Source organism: Gopherus evgoodei, chromosome 1, assembly GCF_007399415.2.
Source record: "Gopherus evgoodei ecotype Sinaloan lineage chromosome 1, rGopEvg1_v1.p, whole genome shotgun sequence".
NCBI lineage: Eukaryota > Metazoa > Chordata > Testudines > Testudinidae > Gopherus > Gopherus evgoodei.
The window spans coordinates 361,166,676-361,180,192 of NC_044322.1; the positions used below are offsets into that span (position 1 = coordinate 361,166,676).

The 13,517-nt window shown below is 43.4% G+C and overlaps 1 protein-coding gene across 3 annotated transcripts in view; it reads left to right on the plus strand.

Annotated features, from left to right (window-relative positions):
• The window catches only part of EXOC4 (exocyst complex component 4), a 632,193-nt gene that overhangs the window by 550,669 nt on the left and 68,007 nt on the right, over positions 1-13,517 (plus strand). The window contains exons 14-15 of one of the 3 annotated variants that reach the window (XM_030575818.1): positions 4,942-5,120; positions 12,719-12,948. In XM_030575818.1, coding sequence (XP_030431678.1) covers positions 4,942-5,120; positions 12,719-12,744 — 205 coding nt within the window. In that variant the 3' untranslated portion in view covers positions 12,745-12,948. Of the gene's footprint in view, positions 1-4,941; positions 5,121-11,557; positions 11,653-12,718; positions 12,949-13,517 lie in introns of those variants that run through there. The other 2 variants (XM_030575739.1, XM_030575663.1) reach the window with 2 other exon arrangements.

Consider the following 13,517-nt stretch of genomic DNA (forward strand, 5'->3'; position numbering starts at 1 on the left):
ACATATGTTTATATATAAACTTCAGAAGGAAAATGTATTGTTTGAGAAACAGTATGTAATGGCGTATCTGAAGACACTATCATACTATACACGGAGGGTCAGAGTTAAGGTTGCATCTTCAGTCTTAACTTTAGTATTTCCTTCCTTTTAAGTGCTTAGCTGGGCAAACATAATATTCTATTAATGTAAAGGGGGAGGAATTATAGGGGACTGCATTTAATATGTATTGTGAAACTTACCCTAAGCAGCCACCCAAAAGACCAGCAAAAGTAAGTTGCTTCATACAGCTGGGTGTTAACTGAAGGTAAAAAAACCCCCAAATCCCTCTGGGGATCCTTGGGGATACTTTGAAGTGGTCTTCTAAGACAGTGTTGTTTGTTGAAGGTTATCTTCATTGCAGATTTCAGTGTGTGTGTAATGATGGAATTGTGAGCTTGGATTGCTGCTGCTAAATAGATACATTTGAGAAAGCAAGTGAACATATGTGCTGTACTTTTGCTATCAATTCCTACTAAACCGTTGTTCTCTTAGAATAAATGACTGTTTCCCATACATGCCAATAGTAATTTAGCAGCATAATTTCATTGAAAGAGACACATTTGTTCCCACCCCATGTAAAAAATAACAAATATGCAGTAGTGTGGGATGTAGATTTTATGGACCTGAGTTTGGGATGGTTGTATGATTCATGTAATGGCTATGCAGGTCACCCCAAACAAGTGCCAATAAAACTTTGTTCTTTGCTTTTGTGTTGTAGAAAGTGTTTTGGGAAAGAGTTAAGAGTCCTTTCGGTACAAATTACGTTGTAATCACTGTTTTGGGTAATGGCAAGCTAGTGTTTCATAATTCAACAGTTCAAACTGCAATGTGTGAAGAACTGCATAGTTACATTGTGCTAACTCTGTTCCTTGTTTCCAGCTGCTAAACCAAGTTAAAAGAAGCTAAAAATAGGTTGTGTTTCCTCTTAATACTTTTTCATGTAAAAAAAATTGTTGTAGTTTCCATAGGGATGTTATTCGGTTCATAGATCCTGTCGGAAGGGATCACTGCAGGGCTGGTGCTTGCATTTAGGCGGCCTAGGCAATCGCCTAGGGCGCCAGAATTATTGGTGGGCGGCATTTTGCCGGAGGGGGCGGCAGGCGGCTCCGGTGGAGCTGCCGCAGTGGTGCCTGCGGACGGTCGGCTGCTCACACGGCTCCAGTGGACCTCCTATAGGCACGACTGCGGCAGCTCCACCGGAGCCGCGGGAGCAGCTGACCGTCCACAGGCAGGATGGGACCAGCGCGCGGGGCGGAGAAATTGCCATGCGCCTAGGGCGCTCAAACCCCTAGCGCCGGTCCTGGATCACTGTGATCATCTTATCTGACCACCTGTACAGCACAGGCCATAGAACTTCCCCAAAATAATTCCTAGAGCAGATCTTTTAAAAAAACATCCAATCTTCGTTTAAAATTTCTCATTGATGGAGAATCTACCACGATCCTTCGCAAGTTGTTGGTTAATCTCTCTCACCATTTAATATTTGTCTAGCTTCAACTTCCTGCCACTGCAAGTGGGGCAAATGATGGTCCACATGGGAAAGGAGAAGGTGTCCATGAGACATACCCACTATTAAGATGTGGCACACTCCAGAAGACATTGTAAGGACATCTGTACTAGCAACCAAGGCAGAGCTGAAATAAGATATTCCCTTGCTGTTTGACAAGTTGCTTAAGTGTACACTACAGAGTACAGTTAGGGTGCTAGCTTGGGACTCAGGAGATGTGGGTTCTCTTCCCGACTGTGCCTCAAGACACCCTGTGTTACTTTGTGCAAATCATTTAGTCTCTCTGTGCCTTGGTTCTCAATCTGCAAAGCAGCTGTTCTCTGCCTCACAGGGATGTCGAGAGGATAAACGTATTCATGATTGGGAGCTACTCAGATGCTAGGGTAACGGGGGGAAGAGGAGCATAGAAATACCCAAGATGGAGACAATGATATAACATAATTTTTAACTGTCTGCCCTTATGATCAGTCTTGTTGGATCTCTTTCTCTGTCAGCCATGAAAGTGTGTTGGTTGGGGAGCACAGTTGGTGTGGTAAATGTAAGTAGCATTATGGCAACTTCCAGGAATCTACTAGCAATGCCCAGCCTTTCCATTGGAGGAGCCTGGGGGGATTTAATCAATTCCAAACAGCCGTGAGCCTGATTAAAATCAGTCACATGCTGTAGAGAAAAAAGGAGCCAAATTCAACCCTGGTGTATTTCCGCTGAAGTCAAAGGTGTCCCCTTACCTCCAAATCTTCAGCATTAGCCCACAGATGCTACTTCCTCCCAGAACCATGCTGTCAGAGATAACAGCTCCACAGCACCACCTTGAGGTATGTAGCATGCACATATTTCTTTACATTCTCAAGCAAAATCCCTGAAAATGAAGGGGTTTCAAAAAAATTTTAATTAAATGTTTAAAATTTTAAACCCCATTCAGATTTATGTCATTTAATAAAACAAAAATAAATACAGTGACACTCCCTTGGGGGAGGGATAGCTCAGTGGTTTGAGCATTGGCCTGCTAAACCCAGGGTTATGAGTTCAGTCTTTGAGGGGGCCCACTGAGAGATCTGAGGCAAAATCAGTACTTGGTCCTGCTAATGAAGGTAGGGGGCTGGACTCAATGGCCTTTTGGGGTCCCTTCCAGTTCTATGAGATAGGTATATCTCCATATATTATTATTATTATTTTTATTTATACTTAAACAAATCTAGTTTGAGGTACTGGCTGTGTGACTGCATGGTTTAAAAGACCACTGATGGAATTATTTTCCCACAGCTATTCATCTATTATTCTCAGTGGCATGAGTTCTCATTGTAAGATCTAGTGACTGAAAGTTGAAGTTGGCAACGTTCAAGGTGGATGTAAGATTACATTTTTAACAGTGATGGTAACTAATGATCGGAACAACTTATAAAAGGCCTGTTGTAAATTCACCATCACCTGGAGTCTTTAACTCAAGGCTGGATGTCTCAATCAGATATAGTTTAGTTCATCCACAAGTTATTGAGTTTAGATGTAGAAAATAGTGGGTGAAAATCTCTGGTTTATGTTATCCAGGGGGTCAGACTAGATGATCATAATGGTCCCCTCTGGTCTGTGTGTCTCAACCTGTGTAAGTGCTTAGTGTTGGTTTTACATGCAGGTAAATTTGGCAAGATTATTTTGGAATCTGGCGTTTAGCACTTTACCGGGTTAGTCCTCTCAAGCCCTATGGAGAAGAGCATGGCAGAGGGCTAAAACAGAGTGCAGGAGATGATTGTGACACAAACCCAAAGGACAGTGAAACCTGTAGAGCAATGAAAGTAATAGGTAGCAGGTTTAAAACAAACATAAGAAAGCACTTCTTCACACAATGCACAGTCAACCTGTGGAATTCATTGATAGGCTACAACCTGTGTATCTAAGGCAAAAAGCATAACTGGGTTCAAAAAAGAATTAGCTAAGTTCATGGAGGATAGATCTATCAATGGCTATTAGACAAGATGGTCAGGGATGCAGCCCTGTTCTCTGGGTGGCCCTAAAACTCCAACTGCCAGGAGCTAGGGCTGGATGATGGGATGGATTACTCAGTAATTGACTTGCTCTGTTCATTCCCTCTGAAGTGTCTGGCACTGGCCACTGTCTGAAGACAGGATCCTGGGCTAGAGGGACCATTGGTCTGACCAAGTATGGCTATTCTTATTGACTATGTTCATATGACCCCTGGAAGAAGTTCTTTGGAGCTTAGGTAGAAATCAATATGCTATGTAAACACATTTGTCTTGTCACTTTTCACCAAATACTACATCTGTGCTAGTAAAATAATGCAGAGCCTAATTTTCAAAGCTATTTATTTGCCTCCTTGTTATTTTGAGCCATCAAGCTCCATGGTATGTTTCATTTGATGTATGTATGAAAAATGATTCAGAAGCTGAAGGGACTGACTTACAAGGGAAGATTAAATTAACTAAATATGTGTAACTTGTCTAAATGCCAACTACAGGAAGACATGAAAACAGAGATACGTGCATCTGAAAGGTGTATTTGCTAAGGAGGGACTGGAGTTGTTTAGAGTGATGCTAGGAGAAGAAACTGTGAGTAATGGGATGAAGTAGAAAGAGTGCAGTTCAGGCAGAATATAAAAGAAAACTCCATGAGAATGAGATGAATTGGGCAGTAGAATTGTTTTTCCCAAAATGGATAGTGTCCACAAAGCTGGTAGAAGCTCCAGCGCATGAGACATTTAAAACTAGACTGGACACAGCTCTTAAGAACTGAGTGTAAGGAACCATCCTACATTGGTGGTTCTCAACCTTTTTGGGCTCAGAACCCATTTGTACATGTTTATGGGCTGTCACAACCCAGTAAAAAGTCTGGGGGTGGAGGCCCTGCAGTGGTTTCGGTTGGGTCACGGCCCCCCAGGGAGGGAGTTTGGGTCCTCCCTAGCACTCACCCCCCAGTGGCGGCTCCTGTAGCTCTTGTGCCGTGGGGCTGGCTGGGCTTGGCTCTCTGTCCTGGGCATTGAAACCTCTGGGACTGCAGCATCTCACAGGTCTGGTCTCACCATCCTGACTGACCCAAATTTGTATGAATGGAGTTATGACATGGCTTATGGGGGTTGAAGTGCCGCTTACTCAGATTTGACCTATCCGTATTCCTGTTGTCTTAACAGCTGAGCCAAACCTGAGTGGCGCTGGGACCCCAGAGGTTGCAGTGCCTGGAGCAGGGAGATGAGCTCAGCCAGCCCTGTGGGACAAGAGCCTCAGGAGCTGCTATGTAACCCTTTGAAACATTCTGGTGACTCAATTTTGGGTCCTGAACTATGGGTTGAGAAACTCGGTTCTAAATGACCGAACCGGTCCCTGCCCATCTCCACTCTTGTTGACTCTGTGATATATTAACATGCCTGGTTCATGTTTGCATTTCAGGGCTGCCTTCGGCAAAGAGTCAGAAGTTCTTATTGGGAATCTGGGAGATAAACTAATCCCGCAGCAGGAGATCCTGCGTGATGTCAGTGACCTGAAGGCCTTGGCCAATATGCATGAAAGCCTGGAATGGTTAGCTGGTCGCACAAAGGCAGCCTTCTCCAACCTTCCAGCAGCCCAGAGTGAGTAGCTGTCGTGGGTCTCTTGATTGTATGGAAACATTGGTGGTGTTGGTAAAACCTACCAATAACTGTATCATGAAACTGGAGAGGAAAACCTCTTACAGGCTAGATCCAAGGGGTTTTAAAATACACATGCAGACTTAGCTTCTGCTGGGTTACAACTCACACAGGGTCAGGCTGTTTTTAAGGAGCAGCCCTGCAGCATAGGTCATTTGGAGACGCATCTTTAGGGTGGTGGAACTGGAGGCAATTGCTTTAGGCAAACACAGTTCCTCTGAAGGCTCAAGGAAAAGTACAAGGCAAAGCAGCAGAGCACAGGATGTGCTTCCCGCTGCACTTTGCCAGCTCAATGTGGGAGCAGTCCCACAACCTCACTCCTCACAATAGTGGGGCACCAGCACCATGGGGAGCACAAGCCATGGGCAGTCTTTGCATGCAGAACCAGCAGGTGAAGATGGCATCTTGCCCCCATCCTTCTCCTATGCACGCTGGGCAGGATACAATGAGGTTACATAGGGTCAGACATTAGTACTGGGCCATCAAGACGCTTTTTATGTTTGAATAAAATAAAGCATAGCTAGATAGTTAGATATTTTAGAACAATTTTATATGTATCCAGTAGAGAAATAGAGAAACTTACTTATTTTCTGTACGATGCATGACATACAATATAACGGGAAGAGAATGCTGTCTTTTCACTTGCCCAAATGCCTTCATTACCTCTTGTTTCTTTTGGTTATTCCAAAGCATGAAATATGGGGGAAAGATTAAAACAAATGTATTAAAAGAACATATTTTTATGAAAGATCCACATTGGAAAGCAGTTCAAACCATTTCAGCTTCCCCAGCTTACAGTACAGGAGGCAGGGCAATTGCTCTGTATTGAGCTGAGGCTGAAAAGCCTGCTTAGGAGGAAAAATGATTGAGAGATACTCTTTAACTAGAGACATCCTGGTTTATATATTGAAAAGGCTTATTACTGTGACATTGTTACACTGGCAGATGATAAAGCTACTGAGCTGGAGGTGGCCCCCCTCATACTGAGATGCATTGTGGTCCAGTGGATAGCGTGGAGGACTGGGAATCAAGAGACCTAGCTTCTATTTCTGGCAGCATAACCTCTGGCAAATCATTCTACTTCCCTGCACCTCCGTTCTCTGGGGATAATGATAGTACCCTCATCTGGGAGGTACTTGGAGATCTGTGAATGAAGAATGCTAGGCAAATGATTATGATGGCTCTGATTATTAGCATTATTATTGTTATTGTCTGCAGATATTCTTGGCCAAAGCAATTGTGCAGCGGAAATACAAATTGATCTCAGCAATGTTTTCCTTCTTTCTGAATGAATGAATCAGCTATACTAAAAATACAGTCACTATTTAAAAAATGTGGTACGAATAATACCACACTTGCAATTTGGTCATATTTCTGTTATTTGTACATCACTGAGCTCCCTGACACGACTGATGCCGACAGATCTGTGTCTGTAATGTTCACCGTTATGCAGAGGATGGCATCTTTGACCTAATAGTGTCCCCTCTGCCATTTCATTGTAGCAATAACATGCTCTGCATGGTACATCTCAGGGTGATTATTACACTTCTGGAAATTTAAAGTCATTGAGCTATCAGCCTCATAGTATAACGCTCTCCCAAGCATGCTATAATTACCTAGAAAAGTACTGACTCTCATGTCTTTTTCCTTACATGATTGAGGGACATTCAGCACATCCGTTAACTCGGTTGGCACCCTTCCTAACCATCTCATTTTAAACAAGCCTTTGAATAGGAGAAAGACTTTACAGCATCAGTCCTTTGTACTGTGGTCGCTTGTGGAAGGAGGGTTTATTTCTTAATAAATAACACTACAATGAATTAGCGAGTGCATATGTTTACCAGTATTAAAACTGGTCTTGTGTATGTCATAGAGCCTATGCTGCTAATGGCTAATGAAGATTCTCCTTTAACTCAAATGGCAGGGGTCTGTGTTCTTTTGGAGAGGAGGGTATCAGTTCAATCTTTACTTTTGCTCTGATGTTCCAAATGGCTGTAGAGTGCAACATAGTGACCACTTCAAAGTGGCCACTTATTTGTTACAGGACTTTGCATTACTTTAGTTCCCTCTCATCTCAAGATCCGAATGTGCTTTACAGTCATTATGCATCAACACCATTGCAAAGAAGACAACGGCAGTATTAAATGCAGCTTCCTCTAGGGCGGAGCAAAGCAGCTGTTTAACTGTAACGCTGCACCACAGTTCAGGAAAGGAAGAGAAGGAAATTGTAAGTAGACAGTGGAATTTCACAAGTGAAATGTAACCAGAAATGAAACCTGAAACAGGTTGCCTGGTGTGAACACACTGCACTTTTGTAGCTCAGTCACACCAGTGCAAGTAGCAGCGGTGTAGTTGTCTGGGTTGAGATTTTCAAAACACTGAAGGGAGATGGATAACCAGTTCTCATTCATTTTAATGGCTTTGGGTATCCAAATACTTAACTGTCATTGAAAACATCTCAGCTTTAGTTTTAGGGAAAGTGCCAGGGGATCTTTAACCACCCCAAACACTCAGGACCTAATTTCACATCTCATCTAAAAGACTCAGCTTAGGCTCTGCAAGCATTTGACCACAGCCTCATTCTACTTATCTAGTTGATATCTGTTGGGATCACTAAGGTGGTGTGATCAGTGAACATTTAAAGGATCAATGCCAAAATCCTTAGGCCCCAACTATGCTTGATTTTAAAATTGTTTTAATCTGTCCTCCAGGTGCTAAATACCTGGGTTAAAAAAATCTGTCATGCTATTACAAAGAAAACGTGTACAAGACTAATATTTTTGCATGTCCCACAAAAAATTATAGCAAAAGTTGACTTCTAGCCATTATTCCCAGAGCTGTATTCATTCTTTGGGCCTGTTAAGGAGCTATATGCTGTGAGTCGAAGTTGTTAAAATGAAAACATCATAGTTACTTTCAGCACCAGTTGAAATGCAGATTTGATTTTTTTAAATCAATGTTTCCCAAACATAAAAGGATACAATCATGACATTCCCACTTCAGAGAGGATGCTTCACACCTTGGTGAATAAACATAAATGTACAAAATATATTTTACTTGGCAGTGTCCTCCTTACAGTAAAAATAAAATCTTGCTTTGTAGTAAATGTATATTAATGCACTCAACCATCTGAACCCAAATGCAAGGAGTATATGAAACAAGAGAAAGCAGTGTAACTAACCGATGGAGTCTATTGACCTAATGGTCAGAAGTGAAACCTGGTGGGATGAGACTCATAAATGGAATGTCAACATAGCCACGTGCAATCTATACAGGAGAAATAAAAAGTGAAGAGAAGGAGCAGAGGTGATGACATGTGTCAAAAGTATTTACAAATCTGCCAAGCTACAATGAAGAGTGTGGTGGTGAAATTCTTTTGGGGAAGCATACAAAAAATAAAGAGCAAAGGAGAAATGAGACAAGGCATCTGCCTACATTCCATCAGCACAGGAGAACAAACAAACAAAAGCGACTAAATAAATAAATCCTGGGCTGACTTTGAAAGTGCTTGAAACAACTGGCTACTGAACTCCTGAGGGATTATGACTACCCAGATCTGGCTGTTTTAGTGATTCACACAACGCCAGTGCCATAAAACTTACCTGTGCCACAATTTATTCTGTTCTAGATAGATACTTATACATTACTCATCCCCATAGCACCTAAATACTGCTATCCACCATGCACAAAGGAGAATGGGGCAATAAATAAGCTAAGTAAAGGTGTCTCCCATCATAACTGAAACTGTCCGCATTCAAGCTCTGGCAGATTGCCAGACAGAGTAGGTGCTGAAGGCAGGGATCCTGAGCTCTGCAGTCATTAGGAGAACTGACCCAAGTCTCTAGAGTCAGTCTCAATTTCAGCATTTGTCACTTAGATTTTGAGATATTTGCAGATTTGAAACCAGCAGATTCTGTGCGGTGCGAATGCAACTGATTGACTACTCCTTGATTCTTTATAATAATCTGTGCGTAGAGCCCTCTTCATTGTTTCTGTGCCGAGTTTATAGAATGCTGGTTACCCCTCTCTCTTAGCAGGCTGACTTTGAGCTAAAGGGCAGCGTGATAGTCATTGTCATCTTCTGTTTCTGACAGCTCCATCTTCAGCCTTATTTTGTACTTTGGAATAGGTGCTCTATTAAAGAGCCTCTGTCACTTGAGGTACAGCAGTAATTCCACTAGGCGGTAGCAATTGTAGGCTCTTATCCTCTCTGGACTAGCCTTCAGATTGGGGCCAAACATGCTTGGCCTGAGTGTTACCTGTAAAAAGCATGATGAAAAAATGGAAGCTTGGCTGCAGTGGGACGTGGGACAGGGAACTAGGGACTCTGGGCTTTTCATCTGACTCTCCAGCTTTGGACCAGGAAATTCCCACTTGGGGAGGGATCTTCCAAAAGGGCCGAAGTGACTTAGAAGCACAAATCCTGTTGAAAATCAATGGGACATGTTCTCGGTCACACGGGTGCTTTTGAAAATCCCACCCTTGCGAGCATTTTCCTCCTCTGTATAGCGGGGTCACCAGCATGTAGCCCCCTCTTAGCACTGCTGTGAGGATTATTTGCTTAATGTTTGTAGGTTTCCTATGTGGAGAATACTGCTGTTGCAGTGTGTCGCTCTACGCAGGACCCGAAAGGTCAGAGGAGCCTGTTTTATGCTCCTGTCTGCGACACGGACACAGATAGCATCTGCTGCCCCTTCCAAGTCCTTTTTGGCTGACCTAAGGCAGTGTGACAAAGTTCCTCCTCTACCTTGGTAGGTCCTGCGCTTATTGGCAGATTTGCTCACCTCAGTGATCATCCCCACAGTCTGGATCAACTCCTCCTGTGTCTGATCAGAGTTGGGAGGCTTGGGGGGAACCCGGGCCTGCCCTCTACTCCGGGTTCCAGCCCAGAGCCCTGTGGACTGCAGCTGTCTATAGTGCCTCCTGTAACAGCTGCATGACAGCTACAATTCCCTGGGCTACTTCCCCATGGCCTCCTCCAAACACCTTCTTTTTCCTCACCACAGGACCTTCCTCCTGGTGTCTGATAATGCTTGTACTCCTTAGTCTTCCAGCTGCACACCCTCTGAGTCTCAGCTCCTTGTGTCTCTTGCTCCCAGCTCCTCACACGCACTTCCTCTCCTCTGGCTCCTCCTCAAATGACTGGAGAGAGCTCCTTTTTAAACCCAGGTGCTCTGATTAGCTTGCCGTGATTGGCTGCAGGTGATCTAATCAACCTGTCTGCCTTAATTGGTTCTAGCAGGTTCCTGATTACTCTAGTGCAGCCCCTGCTCTGGTCACTCAGGGAACAGAAAACTACTCATCCAGTGACCAGTATATTTGCCCTCTACCAGACTTCTGTGCCACACTGGTCTGGGTCTGTCACAGCGGCTATAGGCTGTTCAGTCCCAGCTCATTCTTCTTCCTCTCTTAAGGATAGAAAATCCTCCATTCACAGGTTTGTGCAGGAGCATGGTTCAGCAGCCCTGGGGCTCATTTCTGGCTTATGTTGCATGTTCCTCAAAGCTGCAGGATTTCAGCCAGCCACCTGCAGCAGTAGGATGGGATCCCTCCGCCGTCACTCATGTATTCTGGGGTTTTGTTTTTTTAATCTCCTTCATCTGAAGCATCACAGATGGTCATGGCTAGACACGGGATGTTGCACAGGGAGGACCAGGGCTCGGAGGAGGCAGCGAGCACTCTCTCTCTCAGATGCTTGGCTGGCTGGCTCTTGCTCGCATACTCAGGGTCTAACCATATGTGTGGTTGGGAAGGAATTTTCCCCAAAATCACATTAGCAGTGAGTGGGGGGGGGGGTTCACATTCCTTTCCAGAATGTGGGTGCGGGTCACTTACCAGGATTATCTAAGTATATCTCACTTAAACATTTCCCTGCCATTGCCAGGATGTCAGGCATTGGTGCATCTCAGTCCCTCCTATTTCCTGCCTGTGTCACATAATAGTCTAATCTCCTGTGGGCTGTAATACTATGGTCTAGTTTTGGTTGTTGGGTTTAGTGTGCGGGTGCTGAGTGGTGGTGGCAACCTCTGATGTACAGGAGGTCAGATTAGTGATCTGGTGGCCCCTTCTGGCCTTCAGTTTTTGGACTCTCTGCAGGCAACAGTTTTAATCCCCCTGAATCACACAAATCCCATTGTATTTAAAATTCAGATAGGTTACTCAAGAAAAAGAGAAGAGAAACCACTGAAAATCAATAAAAGCACTTTCCCAGGTTCTCCTTTTGAGGCGGAAATGGGAACGTGGGTTTCTGAGAGTCTGGAAACTTCAGCTATCAAACTCAGTGACTGGTATTATTTATACAGCACCAAGTGTGGGCGGCATGCTTTACAGAACAAATGAGAGCCGGACCCTGTTCCCACAAACATACAATCTCCTTTCAGACATGATTCAACGCCTGAGAGCAACAGACAACAAGGGAGGGGAGAAGAGTACAGGACAAAGGGCCGCAATAATAAGATGAGACTCTCAATCTTGATGGTATCACTGTTTAATTTTGGGACTTGTTTTCTTACCTACTATTATCCGTGTCTCCCTTCATAGCTGTTTCTTGGGACATGTCATCCCGACACTCTGTGTCCACCCATTCTTACAAGAAAGGATCGCCATTTGTGTGTGTGTGTGTATGCACAATGAAGCCCAGCTTTTTGTTCGTTTCCATAGGCCCTGACCTGTGCTGATGCTTTTGGGTGAAGTTTTGGACCTATTTGAGTCATTGGCAAAACTCCCACTGAATTCAGTAGGACCAGGATTTCACCCTTGGTTGTATTATCAGAAGTACGTTTATTGGACTGTTTCCATAACTTGTGTCTTTTAGCCCCCTCCCTCAACTGCCCCCCAACACACATGTCCCTCCTTAGAGTGCCTTCCCCTATAGATAGCCCATGGCTTTTTTGGGTAATGAAATAGCAGATGTTACATGAATACGAATATATAGAAAATGGGTAACATTTTCAGGCATGCTCACCCAACTGTAAATGTAAGAAAATGTGGTAGGGAACTGGGGAGTGGAGGAGGTTAAGGAAGTCTTTTATGAGTTCCACTAAAGAAAGAACTATATGTAGGTGACTTTTTGGTTGGACTGTCAAAAGGCCCCTTACTACAGATAAAAATTCAATAACCTTTCCCTGAGAATGTGCCACAATTATCACTCATTTAAAAACAGTCCTCCTAATAGAGTGTTTTATCATGCCGGGCAGTCTCTGCATTGTTCATTATTTAGTGTTTGCTAAGCTGATGGCACTTCCATTGCTCTCCCCTTATCTGCACTTCTTCAGAATTGGATTTTATATTTTTCAAACCAGTCAGATATGACAAAGCCATTTTCTTTTTCTCTTGTTTTTTAAGGGACTACAAACTTCTTTTTAACAATAACCATTTAAGGATTAAAGTTGCTGGAAGTGACTGAATTAGCCTGGGTAGTCAAGCAAATTTTAAATGGATTATATATTAAATAGAAGTGGGACTTTCCTCTCCTCCCTCCTCTGTTTCTCCATCTCATTGTATGTAGATATAACAAATACGATCCTCCATTTCCTCTTTAGAACACTATCCTTCGGAAGCCCTCTGAATATTATGCATAAATGAATTATAGTGCACGGTGATGAAGCTGGAAGACAAGATGTTGTCGTCTTACCTAGATGCATTATAAGACGGGTTGTGTGCATGTGTGAAGATGGAAGATAATGACATTAGCCTAACACCTTGGAGACACCAATTTACATTCACCTGGTTGTTTTGCATATAGTGACTTTGGACTCTTACAGTCAGCAGTTACTTATGTTGAGTTTAAAGAGACTCTGGGGACTGAGATAACATAAAGGCAGAATTGCCTTTCTTCCCTGGAGAGATTACTTCAGGTATGGTTAAGTTTGTACATTTGTACAATGTACCGGTGTGTATGTAAAGACGTATATAATCCTGTGTAAACCCAAGGATATACTTGGTCCATTATCATCTATCATTCCATGTGTGGTTTCTATTTCTTCCCTCTGTAGAGGAAGATTTCTGAGGCTGTATTAGAGTAATACTTTGACTAGTCCTCAGCTGGAAAAACAGCATCCTAGTGATATTCTCAGGAAAGGCCACACATTGTGATCTCAGTCACATTTCCCCATCCATAGATCGTACAGATGAAGAGATTGAAGATCCGTAAAATATGTCTGTTTGTTTAACTTGGAATAGTTTTGACCTAGTGAACCAGGAGTGGGAATGATGTTTCCACAAAGAGGATATGCATGCTCCAGGGATGGGTTTTTTGAGATTTGACTCATATATTGGGATGCTTCCCATCCGTCACTGTTGCATTCTGCTTCCTAGTGAGTACCGAAGGGGAAAACAGCA